Raw genomic sequence first — 16,622 nt, 5'->3', positions numbered from 1 at the left:
TTTGCATTTGGTGGCAAGAACTGGGCATAAAATCTATCCTTGAATTCCTTCCAAGTAGAAATGGGATCCTTGGTGATCTTTTCAGTGATCCACCAATGAGCAGCAGTCCCTTTCAAAAACATGCTAGCATGGCGCACCTTTGACTTTTCTGTGAAATCCTCATCGCTAAAAGCAATGTCGAACTGTGCCACAAATGCTAACACCTTAGAAGCATCATGTTCACCATGGAAAGCATCAAATTTGACAGATTTGTCACCTGCTTTGAATTCCTTGAGCTTCCTGGCATGAGGCTCATGGTCTTCTCTTTTTCTTTTCCCCTTATCCAACGGGGCAGCCCTGTCTCCATGGGCTCCATGGGCCGTCATAGAAATTTCATGAGGCACGGTGGCATGTGCTCCACGAACTCGAAACTCAGATGCATGTGACTTACCTGCATATGGCAATGTCTCTCCATGAGACAACTCAGAAGGCAAAATTTTTCTAGAAGTAGACCTGTCAGCATGAGATACATGTCTTGCATGCATGTGACTTTCATGCCCTCCATGAGCACTGGCATACATATATCTGTCAGGCTTTGTGCCTTGTGGAAAGGATGCATGTCGAGAGGTGACTGTCACCTCTTCCTTTTGCATAAAAGATTTCAGCCTTTGAGATGCGGGATCTCCATGCTTCAAACGAGGTGGATTTTTGAATTTCAGCTCTCCGTCATCCTCCTCTTTGATATCACCTTTGCGGAGGAGGTAGGCAAGTGCCAACTCCCTTGGTTTCTTGTCCACTTCACGAGCCATTGATTCAAAAGTTACATCTACCATAGCATCAGCCTTCCTGGCTTCAATAGCACTTTGTAGATGGGGATCTTCATGCAAAAACTTTAACTCTTGCTCTTGAGCCTGCAAAAGTTTTCTCATATGTTCCATTTCAGCCTTTATAGCATCAGGCTCTTGTTCAAGCATGACTGTCTTTCCTGGAGACAGTTGACTCTTTGATTCACTATCAATAACCCTTTCAAGGGGCTTGTGTCTACCTCGCAGGGCATCGGACCCACGAGAGGCACTAGATGGACCCCTCGAATTTGGCACTTCCAAAGGGTTGCCTTGGCTGTCCATTGTGTTTTAAGTTTGCTAAAAGCGGGATGTCCAGTACACAGGTTCGTTTCCCCACTAGGAAGAGGGAAACAACCGTGCTCTGATACCAATGAAACCGATCCCGTCAAGTGGGAAGGACTCCGTTGGACACCCACACGCTTAATAGCACAACTTTAAAACCACAAATTTGAAATGGACAACTTAATACAACTTGAAATTTAAATGAAATGAAATGGAAAGATGGACACCAGCACTGGGGCCGGAACGGGCCGACCCCCCCCTCAATATATGATATATTTATTGGGAGTATTTAATGAATACAATGCTCCATGGGTTCCAAGAACCAGATGATGTCCATGTACATATGAAAACAGTACCAAACAAATAGACTCGAAGTCGAATTTCGATGTAGAAGCTCGAAGCAGAACGACCATCCAATCTCCGCGGAGTCCAGTGAAAGCACAGGACCGTAGACATTGGACCACGCTAGTGGTCATTCTGCTTCGAGCTTCTACATCGAAATTCGACTTCGAGCCTATTTGTTCGGTACTGTTTTCATATGTACATGGACATCATCTGGTTCTTGGAACCCATGGAGCATTGTATTCATTAAATACTCCCAATAAATATATCATATATTGAGGGGGGGGGTCGGCCCGTTCCGGCCCCAGTGCTGGTGTCCATCTTTCCATTTCATTTCATTTAAATTTCAAGTTGTATTAAGTTGTCCATTTCAAATTTGTGGTTTTAAAGTTGTGCTATTAAGCGTGTGGGTGTCCAACGGAGTCCTTCCCACTTGACGGGATCGGTTTCATCGTGTCCACCCTGTCTAGGTTCATGACGTGGAAGTACAAAGCCTCTTTGTAGTCCTGAATTCGGACCTTCAGCCTAGGCACCGTTTGTAAATGCTACTAACCCCTAGGCTATAGTTAACCTAACTTGAAGGTCTTAACCCTAGTTAGCCTTTGGACGTAACATGTAACCTCCATGTTCAGGCTAGAGTGGTTGGATTAGAGCCAGGTTTGGAGTAGGTCGGGCTGAGCTAAGGTTTGTTTTCGAGCAAGCCGAGCTGTAGCAGCCGAAAGCCAAGCTACATGAGAGGTATGGAGTTTTGAATCTGCCACGGAGGAGCAGGGGCGCCTTGACGGGAGCTTGGATTTGTTGCATGTCAGACTTGGCTGGGAGATCTCTTGTGGGGTTACCCAAGGTTGAAGCTAACGCCCTGATTTAGGTAGTGGGCTTCTTAGTGGAGAGTGGTGTCATGTGCACAGTGCACAGTGTGTATCTACCGTGTGCTACACACACAAGTGGGGAGCTGTGAAGAGAGAGAGAGAGAGAGAGAGAGAGAGAGAGAGAGAGGCCTAACATTAATTGTATGATGGGAAAGATGGGGTGGCCTTGTTTATATCATTTGCCTAGCAGGGGTCTCAAGGCCTTTTCCTAGAAGTCGACCTTCTATTAATTAAGCAAGCCTTGGCACTTGCCAAGCTTGACCAATTTATAGAAGGATCTGGTTTCTGATTAATAGACATGTACTGACTTTTTAAGTTTTATTCGGATAAGATGGAAGCATATTTTATCTATGCATGTATGAAACATATTGGCTAGGGATGCACCACCCTATTGTAGGTTCAGTGCCTTGAACCACCTTCGAGCCTGAGGTCTAATTGCCGCAAGCCGGCTTGGTGCCGATGGCCCCAACCTAGCGTCCCATACCACTAGGCCAAACCACCCACCTTGCAGCTCCATGGCAAGGAGATCTTGCATGATTCCTCCATGGCCAAGAGATCTTGCAGGCTTCTTTGATAGCCGTCACTACTTGACCTCTTGTCTAATAACCCGGCTATTATTGGCCCTTGCTTTATTTATTAGCTTTCTTGCTTTATTTATAAGCTTTTAGCCATTATTAGCTTTGGGCTATTAATTATAAGCTCTTAGCCAATCTAGACCTCTTTTTGGTAGTGCCCTTAGCCCATGTGTGAACCCTCCAGGTTCTCACGCCCCAGCTAAGCCTTAGCCCTAATCTTGGGTTAATCCTAACCCTAGCACACGCCTCTAGTCCTTATCCTAGGTCTGTCGAGATGTAACATACTTTCCCATTTCTGTTTAATTTGCGTCCTCGTGAATGCATAAGGAGACAAGTCATTGTAAGCGAATTTTTAGATACGGGCATCCGTCCATAGCGTCTACTCAAGTCTACTGTCTTTTACCTAGGCAAGTGTAAGACCCTCTTGTAGACCATGTTACAAAGATCCAATTGCTTACCATTAATCCAACTCTCATCCAAGAGCTGAATCCCCACAGAACATCTAGTCTTAATGTTGTAACTCCACAGATCTCCTAAATGCAACACACCAATGATTAGTACAAACCCCCTAAGAGGGACGCAAGTTAGCTCACCACCCAACCTTAGGTTTGTGGAGGCCAAGGCTCCAATCCCATGAACCATGCCAGTTAGCACTGGTATACCACCAACGCTTTCCTGTTGAGGCCTTCGGCACGACCATCTGTGATCCATTGAATCCAATGATGTTCCCAATGCTAATCTTGGTCCATCAAAGACCACAAACTTCAGAGTGAATAACTCTTTGTGAACAATAATAACCCAAGTCCACTTATATAGTGGTTACTGTTGCTATAAATAACTGTCCGGTTATAAATAGCTAGTATACTTTGTATTATTAACCATGAGCCTTAGCTGCATGTATCAGCCTGCTTCCTTGCATTTAGGAGATCTGTGGGGTTGTTACACTTTAAAGTGCAACAAGCTTTACCATAACAACCCTAGCATAGATCCACAACACATCACAACTTACTTGTCATACCAAATGGCATCTTGCATTAGTTGTCGGCAAACACTAGTCCACCTAATGCACAATCAAGTCGTACTTCCAACACAAATCCTCATCTAAGATTGAATGGAGATTGTGTTTTCACACATAACCAATAGATACTCACGTTTGATTTTAGGACAAGCATAAAACTACCCATCAACGAATGTCCCATGTTCTTGAACAACGTGAAGACAACTTAAGGCTTCTAGGTACTTTTCACCCCACCAAATTGGAAAGAGTAGACGGGCAATCTTTCTCTTTTAGGTGCAGGCCATACAGCAGATCGCTGGTCGCACAGGTGGGCAGCAGACCATACTCAACAGTGGGCGGTTGAATGTTGGCAGGTGGGGTTTCTTTTTGTGCTGTCTGTATGATGGCCGTGCAGCAAGTACAGCAGGTTATCTCTTGACTGATCGTACAGAGATTCAGCCGCCAACAGGGCCTGTCCGTACAGTCGTACATGGACAGTACATGCCACATGTGTGAAGCATAACCGGCCAGCCTTGAGGGCAGTCTTGGGCCAGATTTTGAGGACAGTTTTGAGGGCTGTTTTTGAACTATCTTTGCACAGATCTTGGGAGATCTTTGTGGATCGTGGACTTGCCGAAGTACCGTGGCAGGCTGTACAGTGGTACAGTGGCCAGGCGGGTCTTCTCTCCCTTTTTGCTCAGGTTGTACAGTGGTACAACAGCTGGGCCATTTCTTCTTCTCTCTTCACCACTCCCTTCTGGGCATTGGTTCAGGGGCTGTGTTGGGAGGAATCAGGGACTGTGTACCTGTTTGAGAGCCTCTTCAAGGCTGTTTTGGCAGCGTTGGGTTTGACACCGCACCACATCGGGCTGTTGATTCATATTGGCTCTTGGAGCAGTTTGCGCTTTGATTCCTGTGCAAGTGCTTGTTGAGGAAGCTTGTGGAAAAACGAGTGCTGTATGCACCCGCACCTTGGTATTTTGTAAAGCTTCTCAATCAATAAAGAAGTTCCTATGGGGGGCCGGCCGTTCTAGCTCAGTGTTTGTGTTCCTTTTAACATAGTATATGGTTATTTCCGCTGTGTTTTCACATCTTTGTTTGGCATATGAAGTGTCAGTCCATCGATCTGGGTTCTCATCCGGTTTCAGTATCAAACGGTCCAACCGTCAACTGATCTCGACATTCAATCTAAGACAGGGAAATTCCAAACTTCTCATCTCTCTTGTGTACAAGTTTGAGGCTACCTCATGCATCAATATCATTTGGCCATCTCGAGAGAGTGTGATGAATTAAAGAACTTGTCATCCTTCGAGTGACATGCCAATGCTTAGACAATGAAGAAAGTCCCTTATCCTGCTGTCACTCATAGATTAGCATTGCTCCTCACAGTTACCAGAGGTAACTATGCCAAAGCACAGTGTGTCCCAGACAAGAAACCCGCGAAGCCTTGGGAGATCCTACAGGGGAATACACTCTAGCATATCATACCACCCCACATAAAACACCTGTTAAGCATGATCATAGTTGGAATGGCCAACTTTCCCCCCTACAACCTAGCCTTGAAGCAATTGAAATACCCTATGAACACTAAGGTCAAACCTTAGGTCAACTTGAGAGTCAATCTAATCCATCCAAAGTCAAAGATGAAAGATACCATCATACCACCATGTTCACACCCGAATCCTTCTCCGTGGCTTCCGTAGTTAGTGTCTGTCAGCCATCTGGACATCCGTCCATAGCAAGTGTCATGTGCACACATGTACATGCTAATCTCAGGGCTAATCCTGGAGGCAACATGATAAAGACTCACTAGAACCAGATTTTGGAGCAAGTGCTGCTAGTTTTGGCAGGGATTTGACTAATGGAGGACAAAGAGGGCTGTCGGCCAGCATTAGTAGGAGTATGTCCGGTCGGTTGCAGCAATGTTCATAATATTTGTCAAGGAAGCTGGCCGACCAGCAGTCGGCCAGTTTATTATGTCATATCCAGCCTATAAATAGTATTGGATGCTCATCGTTTTTCTCATTCAGACCAGCAGTGGGCTGAGTCATAGAATTAGGCCTAGATTAGGGTTTATACCTTTTCATGGAAGGCAGACAAGGGCTGCAAGGATTTATGTACCTTTTTGTACCATATGATATACTGAATTTCCAGCTATCTCTCTCTCTCTCTCTCTCTCTCTCTCTACTTTCCCTTCTGTTTGCGTTTTTGCAGCAGCATGTTCCAGATGGTGTTTAGGGCTGAAAGAAGCATCTCAGAGCTTCTGCATGTAACATTGGTATTAGAGCATCAAGCTTAGCAAGGCTAAACATTGATTCAGTCCCATATGAAGGTGTACAGGACCAAGGTACAAGAAAGTGCACAAGTACGAGGCCTAGGGCAAGGAACACAAGATTGGGAAGAACTCCCAGGAGGTTGGTTGGTGGTGTTCCACAAAGCCCAAAGGGGATGGCAGTCTTGTGAGCTAGGAAAGGCTTTCGGGCAACGGTTCCAAGGGAGGATGATCCTCCAAGGGGTGGAGTGAGAGTGCCAGACTCATTTCTCAGGAATGAAGACCAAGACAATGTTCAGAGACAGGGCAGGAATGGAATGGGACTGGATGGAACAGATGCACATATCTTCTTCAGAGTTAGAGTGGATTTGGAGACTGGACCGGGTATTCAGTGAAAAGGTTGCCAGGGTAGGCAATATGACAGAGGGACTCCGGGAATAGAATGGGATGATGACAGTCATCCAAGAAGCAGATTGGAATCCCATCATCAAGTTTAGGAGAGGGGGATGTCATGTGCACACACATTTACATGCTAATCTCAGGGCTAATCTTGGAGGCAACATGATAAAGACTCACTAGAACCAGATTTTGGAGCAAGTGCTGCTAGTTTGGCAGGGATTTGACTAATGGAGGACAAAGAGGGCTGTTGGCCAGCATTAGCAGGAGTATGTCCAGTCGGTTGCAGCAAGGTTCATAATATTTGTCCAGGAAGTCATATCCAGCCTATAAATAGTATTGGATGCTCATCGTTTTTCTCATTCAGGCCAGCAATGGGCGAGTCATAGAATTAGGCCTAGATTAGGGTTTATACCTTTTCATGGAAGGCAGCCCTTGTTGCAAGGATTTATGTACCTTTTTGTACCATATGATACACTGAATTGAATGGGAGAGTTAGGGTTAGAGATTCATGTGGGAGACATACACAGAGAAGCAGGGAGAGAGAGAGAGTTGTGGGGATAAGTCAACTCATCAAGATGAGTGTGTGACTCCCCTATCACACATGTATATTGCACTAGTACACATAGTGCACTTAGTACATTAAAAGTACTAAGTGTACTAGGTACTATAACTTATGGGCTTGTACACACTATAAGGTTGGGCATAATGCCTTTACCCCAACAACCTCCCACTTAAAGGCGAAGTGCCCTTAAATGAAGGAAAAGAAAAAATCAGCATGTACATTATAATATACAAGGCCATATCAAGGGTGAAACTGGCCTCATCCAATGCCCATCAAGTGTCTGCAATGAGCAAACCGCTCCGGAGGCAAACTCTTTGTCAACAGATCAGCCGGGTTGTCATCCGTATGAATCTTTACAAGCTGAATTTGCTTGTTCTCTATCACCTCTCTGATGAAGTGATACTTCACATCCACATGCTTCGTCTTTGCATGAAAGACAGGGTTCTTTGCCAACTGGATGGCACTCTGACTGTCACAATGCAACAATGGAATATCCCCTGTATAACCCAAATCAACCACTAACCGAGATAGCCATAATGCCTCCTTGCAAGCCTCTGTGGCTGCAATATACTCGGCCTCTGTAGTAGATAAGGCTGTGCACTTCTGCATCCTGGATATCCATGACACAGCACCTCCTGTGAATGTAAATACATAACCGGTAGTAGACTTCCGGTTATCTGGATGACCGGCATAATCCGAATCCGTATAACCATGCACTAATGCATCCTGTTTGCCAAAACAAATGCACATATCCTGTGTGCCCTTCAGGTATCTCATGACACCTTTCACTGCTTCCCAATGCTTCTTGCCAGGGTTGGCCATGTATCTAGAAACCACTCCCACTGCAAATGCAATGTCCGGCCTAGTAGCAACCATGGCATACATGAGACTGCCACAAGCAAAAAGCATACGGAATCTTGGCCATATCAGCCCTGCCACTATCTGACTGTGGGCTGTCCATAGCACTGAGTTTCACATATGGAGGCAAAGGAGTACTAGTCTTCTTCCCCCCGTCCATATTGAACCTCTGCAAAACTTTGCCAATGTATTCCTTCTGAGACAAATACAACACATGCTGATTTCTGTCCCGAAGTATCCGCATACCCAAAATGTGATTTGCATCACCCAAATCCTTCATATCAAAGGTTTGATGCAGCCTTTGCTTCAAGGCATCCATCTCTTTACGAGATTTCCCGGCAATCAACATATCATCAACATACAAGATGAGGATCAATAGACTGCCATCCAAAGCTTTCTTGGTGTACAAGTAGTGATCTATGTCACTTCTCCTGAAATCCTGGGATTTCATGAATGTATCAAATTTATGATACCATTCCCTTGGTGCCTGTTTGAGCCCATAAAGACTCTTTTTCAGCTTGCATACAAGCTTCTCCTTTCCACTCACTGCATAACCCTCTGGCTGTTGCATATATATCTCCTCATGGAGATCACCGTGAAGAAAAGCAGTCTTCACATCCATCTGAATCAAGTCCAGATCATCATGCGCAACCAAAGCTAACACAGCTCTAAGTGTGGTCATTTTGACCACTGGAGAGAAGATCTCATCAAAGTCCACACCATATTCCTGCTTGAAGCCCTTAGCCACTAACCTGGCTTTGTATCTTGGCTTTGCATCAGGTGCAACTTTGAGCCTATATACCCACTTGCATGGCAAAACCTTCTTGCCTGCAGGTAAATGCACCAACTTCCATGTTCCATTTTTGTGCAGAGAATCCATCTTTGACTTCATGGCACGCTCCCAAAGAGCTTTGTCTGCCCTCTGTAAAGCCTCCTTATAACATGAGGGCTCCCCACAGTCAGTGAGCATCAAGTAGTCAACCCCTGGAACAAACCTGTGAGGGGCTCTGGAGGGTCTAGTGGACCTCCGTACCCAATGACCATCATTTGCAGGTTGCTGTCCAGCCTGCATATCACCTATTGGTGGCTCCTGTTCCATGCCATAAGGCTGAAAAATTTGACACTCATGTGTCCCAACCGGCTATGCCACATAGAGATTTCCGGCAGCTCGGTTGCATTTACATTAGCATGGTGACAAACACCTGCATGCATGAAGTAAAGAGTGTCCACCTTAGAGCCTCTGGCAGCAACCAGTGAGCCCTTACTAATTTTCCACTTTCCACGACCAAATGTGGTAACATAATCAGCATCATCAAGCTGTCCAGTAGAAAGCAGGTTCTTCTTGATCTCAGGCACATGCCTGACATCATGGAGCATAAGCTGTGAGCCATCTGAAAGCACAAGCCTCACATCACCTCTGCGAAGAATCTTGCATGCATGGTTATCACCCAAATAAACCACTCCTTCATTGCCAGCAGTATACCTGACAAACAAGTCTCTGCAACCTGTGACATGAAAGGAGGCACCTGAATCAATGATCCATGAGTGCATACCATGACCACCTGTAAGAAGTGAATGGGCATCAAGTGAAGACGTAAATAGGACCTCATCCTCACTGTCACCTGCATGTGACACATTGATTTCTTCAATCTTGACTCCACTTTTGCCCTTTGGCTTTACATCTTTGGCTTCATCTTTGTCTTTGTCTTTGCCTTTTCCCTTTTCTTTTTGATCATTTTTCCATTTGTAGCATTGCTTTTTAATGTGTTCCTTCTTGCCACAATAATGGCATTCCAAGTCCTTTTTGGAGCGAGACTTGATCCTTCCCCGTTCTTGGCTTTTACCCCTTTGCTGGGATCTCCCACGTGCATTCATTGCATTGGACTTTCCAACAGAGTTGTTTTTCCTGTTCATCTCTTCTTGAAGAAGAGCATCCTCAACATCTGCATATGACAGCATAGCATTCGAATTGCTAGTGGCTGTCCTGAATGTGTCCCAACTCTCTGGCAAAGTGCATAAGAGAAAAGTGGCTTTGAACTCATCGTCCATTGCCAACTTTTGATTTATAACTTGGCTGACAATACCATTAAACTCATTTAGATGGGCTGCCATAGATGCCCCTTCCTTCATCTGAAGACCTATGAGTTTCTTCAACCAATACACTTTGCTTGAGGCACTTTGCTGGGCATACAAGTCCTGCAATCTTTGCCACATTCCCCAAGCTGTCTTCTCTTTATGAATGCTGAAAAGTAAGGAGTCTGACACAGACAACATGATAGTAGATCTTGCCAGCTCATCCATATCTTCCCACTCTTCAGCAGTAAGAGAAGCGGGCTTTACACCCCTTTCTTTGATAGGCTTGTGCTGCTTTTTCTGGAGCAACACATTATAGCACTGGGTTTGCCAAATATCATAGTTATGTGAGCCTTCAAGCTTCTTGATGTGAAGCAATGAAGAGCTCTCACCTGTGGTTGCCATAGCAATATGCAACCTGTCAATGCCTGACTCCCTGCAAAATGTGCAAACACTGCACCAAAAGCACACAAAGTGCTCACAGTTGTTCTCCCAAGCTTTATCTCCCACTGCGGAAGCAAGAATGCAACTTTTCTCCCACTTTATGTGATGAAATCACCAAAATCTGGTTGCTGCAGATTTAGGACAGCACCTTAAATGTGTTCTATTGCCCTTCCAAAGTACTGTACAGCAGTACTAAGTGCTCACCAATGATGTACCAAACCTGAACCGGCAAGTACAGCAGCTGAAATTGAACCTTTTCCCCACTCAAATCAGTGTACAGCCATGCCAAAACTTGCACAAAGCTGTGCCAAATTTGTACCAGCAGGTACAGTAGCAATAAATGCTCTCCTGGCTGTCCAAATGAGTGAAAATCAGACTTTTACAGTCCCGAACACTGCATACAACAGTTCCGAACAGAAATTGGGCAAAAGCCCCTTGACTGCAAGCTGATTTTTGAGGATTCAAGGCATAAATGTCTTGCCTGTTGCTTTGCCAAGCTCAACAAGCATACGATCTTGAAAAGCCCCTTGATTTAAGATCAATTGCTGATCATACATGGTACATTGACGCACATGAAGGCATTTAGAGTCTTCGCGATGCTTCCCCCTGGCCACATATACATCCAATACATGAAAGCCCCTTGATTTACAGGCACATTGAGTGCTTGTAAGGCATCAACACATTATCCAAGGCATCAAATGCGATTGCCTGCATGCAAATCAATCCAATCGGCACAAAAGCCCCTTGATTTGCACTGCAATTTGCTGCAATTTTGCCCAAATGTGCGATTTCTCACATCATACAGAATGTATGAGTGCTTAATTGCACAATTACATCAAAAGCCCCAAATTCTGACATCCAATTTCCTGCAAATTGATCCTGATTGTGAACAATGTCAACCAATTTGCCAATTTTGCTCAAAAAATTGAGCAATTTGGCACTGTACCTGCTCAATTAATGATTGTACTTGCTCAATTGCAAATCCCAAAGAAAATTGAAGCAAAATACCTCTGAAATATTTCTGATTTCTGTTGCAAGAAAGGGGGAGTCGTGAACTGATGATGCTTTTGCTTTGCAGGTATGGATGACTGTACGGCTACAGTACTCAGCAGAGTACTGTACGAAGTTGGGCGAGCTGGTATACAGCATGTTTAGTACGGGGCTGGACGAGCAGCATGGTACAGACGGCGCAGGGGCGACAAAAAAAAAAATTCAGAGGGAGGCGTGATCTTGGGTGTCACGCTACCACAATCACTACGTGTGGAGGCTGTCTGCTGAGGTGCGCCTGTTGTTGGTGCGCTGAAGTGCGCCTGCTGGGCAGCGTGGCTGCTGCCTGCTGGGCAGCGTAGGCTACTTGCTGCGCTGCCTGCGCTTGTATCTGGTCGCTTCTGGCCTCTTCACACACAGGCTGCGCCCAACACACGAGAACCAGCACTCACAGGGGACCAACCCCTGCTATGATGTAACACGCAGATCCATACAGCACACGCAGGTTCTCTGCAGGCGACGAAACCCTAGAAAAATAACTAGCTCTGACACCAGTTGAATGGGAGAGTTAGGGTTAGAGATTCATGTGGGAGACATACACAGAGAAGTAGGGAGAGAGAGAGAGTTGTGGGGATAAGTCAACTCATCAAGATGAGTGTGTGACTCCCCTATCACACATGTATATTGCACTAGTACACATAGTGCACTTAGTACATTAAAAATACTAAGTGTACTATGTACTATAACTTATGGGCTTGTACACACTATAAGGGTGGGCATAATGCCTTTACCCCAACACTGAATTTCCAGCTCTCTCTCTCTCTCTCTCTCTGTCTCTCTCTCTCTCTTCTGCGGTTTTGTATCAGCATGTTCTAGATGGTGTTTAGGGTTGAAAGAAGCATCTCAGAGCTAGGATTAGGGCTAGGGCTATTATTGACCCTTGCTTTATTATTTGCTTTCTTGCTTTATTAAATATTTATTTGCTTTCTTGCTTTATTTAGAAGCTTTTAGCCAGTATTAGCCTTAGGCTAGCCGCTATTTATTATAAGCTCTTAGCCAATCCAGACCTCTTTTTGCTAGTGCCCTTAGCCCACTTGTGAATCCTACAGGTCCCCATGTCCTAGCTAAGCCTTAAATCTTGGATTAGCACACGCCCGTAGCCCTAATCCTAGGCCTGTCCAGTGTCAGGATGTAACAACAAGAATGGTTGTGGGGACACCCACTCTGCACAATGGGCTAGCAAAGTGTTTAGTGGGAGCACCGGGTGGACGTAATACTGTTCTGTTCTATCATGGTCGTGGAGTGGTGCCACATCATCCAGGCTCAGGCTGTAGGGCTGTAGTATGTACATGAGTTCTCCACCCCCATTGTTTAGTGGGGCGCACTGGGTGGACATAATACTGTTCTGTTCTATTATGGTCATGGAGTGGTGCTGCATCATCCAGGCTCAGGCTGTAGGGCTGTAGTATGTACATGAGTTCTCTTATCAACATGTTAGCCAGGTCCGGGATGAAATGTTGGGTACAATATTCCTTGGGGAGCCTTGTAGAAGATCTGACTGGCTTCTCTGACCTGATAGCTAGAATGGCACTGAACCATGCTCAGCGCCATTCTAGCTAACATATTTATTCTCTAACCATGTTCAGGATGTTTAGAGAATAAATATGAGAGTTCATTTTTCCTCCAGCTTTAAGACAACAATCAATTTTGGGTGCTTCTTTACTTTTAGCTTCTTAACTGTGTTTACCCTTCTTGGACTTGTACACCCCTTATGACAATGCCCTTGTGGTTCAAGTATGACGCCCCTGGTGTGGAGGTTGGTCCTCACACGATGAAGGCAGGGTGGGTGTGGCTTACTAGTCCTTGCAAGACTGCTACTCCGGGTATGGGAACTCTACATATTCTGATGTGAAGCTGTGGGAACTTGGGAAGGCTCTCATCCTTAAGGTGTAGGGCAAGAAAATATTCTAGGGTTTATCCTTTGTGCTGTTAATTTTATGAGTCTTAATCACCTGTCTGAAATCTTTCTTTTTCATATTTCGCTCAGTCTCGTTGCCCATTCACATTCAGAAACACAAATCTTACAAATTTTGTGTGTTATCACATTCAGGCTCGCCAGTGAAGATGATATTATTGAAGAAGGATCTGAAGATGAGAATGAGGAATCTGAAGATGGGAATGCTGAGGAAGGGTCTGAAGATGGGAATGCTGAGGAAGGGTCTGAAGATAAGAATACTGTGGAAGGATCTGAAGATGGGAATGCCGAGGAAGGGTCTGAAGATAAGAATACCAATGAAGGATCTGAAGAAGGGAATGCTGAGGAAGGGTCTGAAGATACGAATACTGAGGAAGGATCTGAAGATGGCCTTACTCAGAAGAGTATTCAGATAGTAGAATGCACTGAGGGTGATGAACACCATGCTATACGCGTGGATAATGACTTCCAAGAACACCACACCAAATCTTGTGAAGAAGGAAGTAATGGGCTTGCCACCAACATACCACTCACCTGTGTGGATAATAGGACCAGTTCCAATGGGTCCCTATGCCAGGTGAATGGTGCCATTCCTGTCAGTGTGGTGGCTACTGGGGATCTTTCAGCTCAGATTCAGTTGAATTTTGACGACTTTCATTGTGCTTCAGAAATGGAGGTACACAAACTTGCCTTAAATCTTTTTCCTTGTCTAGCGTTTTATCTTTTAATTTTTTTTCTTACTGCTTCACTATGCAAGGCCACTGTCCTGGAAGACTGGTCCACCACTGTGCACCTCACAGTTGGGACCCTTACTGCAGGCTCAACCTGCTGTGAGCTGAGATTTGAACCTTTTTTCTTGAGATCACTGCATGACCAATCATACTGCATGGTAGTAAAGACTGAAGGGGAAGAGTGGGCTAGTCCTCCTCCCAGCCACACCCCTATCTGGATAACTAGCAACCAGCCCAAACCCTAGTGTCCTGTTCTACTATATCTCATAAGGCTCAGGGTTCTGGTTTTTTAGAATTTCTTCATAAGGAACCCCAATTATGACTCACGAACAGTTGCTCACTTGTATAGCCAATGACTTATCAGTTAAAGTGCACCTTTATTCTCTTTTATACTTGGCATGCATATAACTGTTCAGTATCTGTGCACTCAAGAGAAAGCCTTATTAAGGTATTAATGTAAACTCTTCGTATAATGCCAGCACACTAATGATTCTTGAGCATGTAGCATCCTGTGTCCTCAAATGTCATAATCATGCTGACATCAACGACAAGGGGAGTTATTCAAAAATTATGGGACAACCTCAGCACATGCTTTTACTGACTTCTACAAATGAGTCAACCATTTATAATCATGGTTTCTATGGAGTGGTTACCCAGGACTGGATGAGGCCTTGGCCAGGGATAGTGGGCTTTGGTAGTGTGGGATGTCAGGGTTTAAGTGAACAAGCTGATTGGGCGCTGGTTTTGTCTTGGGCTTGGGGATGCACTAAGAGGAGATTTCAAAAGAAAGGCATATTTAAAGGGTGAGTTGCTGTTTCTGGCAGGGAGCTGTCAAGGTGTTGAGAAGCTCATTTAGATTGTTGTAGGATATGGACCTGGGTTGGCAGGACAGTAGGATTCATGCATGCATAAACATCACTATTTCAGTACCCTGTTCTGCTACATGAAAACTTTTTACTTTGGAGCGTTTATATGTGATTGCCTGCTGCTCTGCTTTGTTTCATTTCATGTTACTCTTATATTTTGGCATGTCTATCCCATGGGTCTTAATCACCCACGATGTTTACTGTACCCCGTCAATCTTTTGGCACCATATAGGACACTCATATTCAAAATGGCCCCTCAATTGTAAAATTTAACAATGGTATGGGTCTCTTTGTTTTGTTTTGCAGGTTCTTGGGCTTGAAAGGTTGAAACATGAATTACAGGCCCGAGGACTCAAGTGCGGTGGTAGCTTAGCAGAGCGTGCAGGAAGGTTATTTTTGCTGAAAACTACTTCTCTTGAGACATTGGACAAGAAGCATTTTGCAAAAACAAAAGCGTAGTTTGAAGCTTTGAGCCCGACCACATTGTGATCTTTCTCATGAAGGTTCGGATAAAAAGCATCTTGGAAATAACAGCAGAGCTGATTGATGAACCTGTGCATGTCTAAAAGAGGCTTTTGGGAATTGAAAGTTATGCAGTAGCTTCAGGCAGTTTCGCATGTGTAGTTCACTAACAAGTGCAACGAAGCAGCATCATGGCTTCACTGACGAGTGTTACTGCAAGAGCAACTTTGCTTTAAATGTGTGAGTCTTTTCTTTGTGATTGAATGAAGAGTGATCCTGCACCTTGAGTGTTTTCTTTCTTAGGTAGCGCAATGTCACTAATTCTATCATGTAATTTTATTTCACTGACCACATTAGTGAAGGAACATGTGGACAACCCATGCTGACCCAACTGACAACGCATGTTGACTTAACTTGGTTCCAAGGCAGTGGAACACACGGATGGGTAATCAATTTTAGATACCAGCTGTTGAAAATATGATCTTGTATTCTTATCCTAGCTTGCAAGACAAATTGTAGTAACATAAAGAGCAAGATTCTGCACTAGCACGTTGTGACAGAAGTCAATAAATAGCGTTGTATTAGTGGCAAAATTTTACTAAATGGCAAGAAAAAGCTTGTTTAGGACATAAAATTAATCAATCAACTGTATGGTGCCCTTTTTTTAGTTTGGTTTTCTCAAACTGTGCTAGGTGTTTTTACTGAGCTGTGGCACTTGTGGATCCACAAGTAACTTTTTTCAAAAAAGTGTCACGACTAAAAGAAATGATCCTTTTCAATGGGAATATTTTGTTGTATATAACATAGATAAATGCGGGGTGAAATTGACCACAGCTTGGCTTCTTTCACAAACATTCGTAAGGAATTATAGCCAGTGTAGTTTGCTAGAAGAGTGCAATTAAGAAGGAAGAAAGAGAAGTTAGGATAAGCTTGTTGTAATGAGATTGTGTGAAGATGTGTGGAGTGTAACTATAATATTATGAATTGATTTCATGTTCTATTTCTACACTTTGTGTGTAATTGCATTTGACATAGTTTTCCAATCAGCAATGAACAATCTTCTCTTGATGGACTATTGTAAATTAGGTGCGAACCACTCTGTAG

At 44.3% G+C, this 16,622-nt stretch overlaps 1 protein-coding gene across 1 annotated transcript in view; it reads left to right on the top strand.

Annotated features, from left to right (window-relative positions):
* The window catches only part of LOC147624274 (Ubiquitin-like superfamily protein), a 35,103-nt gene extending 18,951 nt beyond the window's left edge, over window positions 1-16,152 (top strand). The window contains exons 2-3 of the mRNA XM_086819248.1: window positions 13,595-14,135; window positions 15,363-16,152. Coding sequence (XP_086675374.1) covers window positions 13,595-14,135; window positions 15,363-15,515 — 694 coding nt within the window. The 3' untranslated portion in view covers window positions 15,516-16,152. The remainder of the gene's footprint in view (window positions 1-13,594; window positions 14,136-15,362) is intronic.
* The last annotated feature ends 470 nt before the right edge of the window (window positions 16,153-16,622 follow it).

This window comes from Cibotium barometz, chromosome 25 (assembly GCF_041138505.1).
Source record: "Cibotium barometz isolate CiBa-2024 chromosome 25, ASM4113850v1, whole genome shotgun sequence".
Classification (NCBI taxonomy): domain Eukaryota; kingdom Viridiplantae; phylum Streptophyta; class Polypodiopsida; order Cyatheales; family Cibotiaceae; genus Cibotium; species Cibotium barometz.
This window is presented reverse-complemented; position numbering and strand designations above follow the sequence as displayed.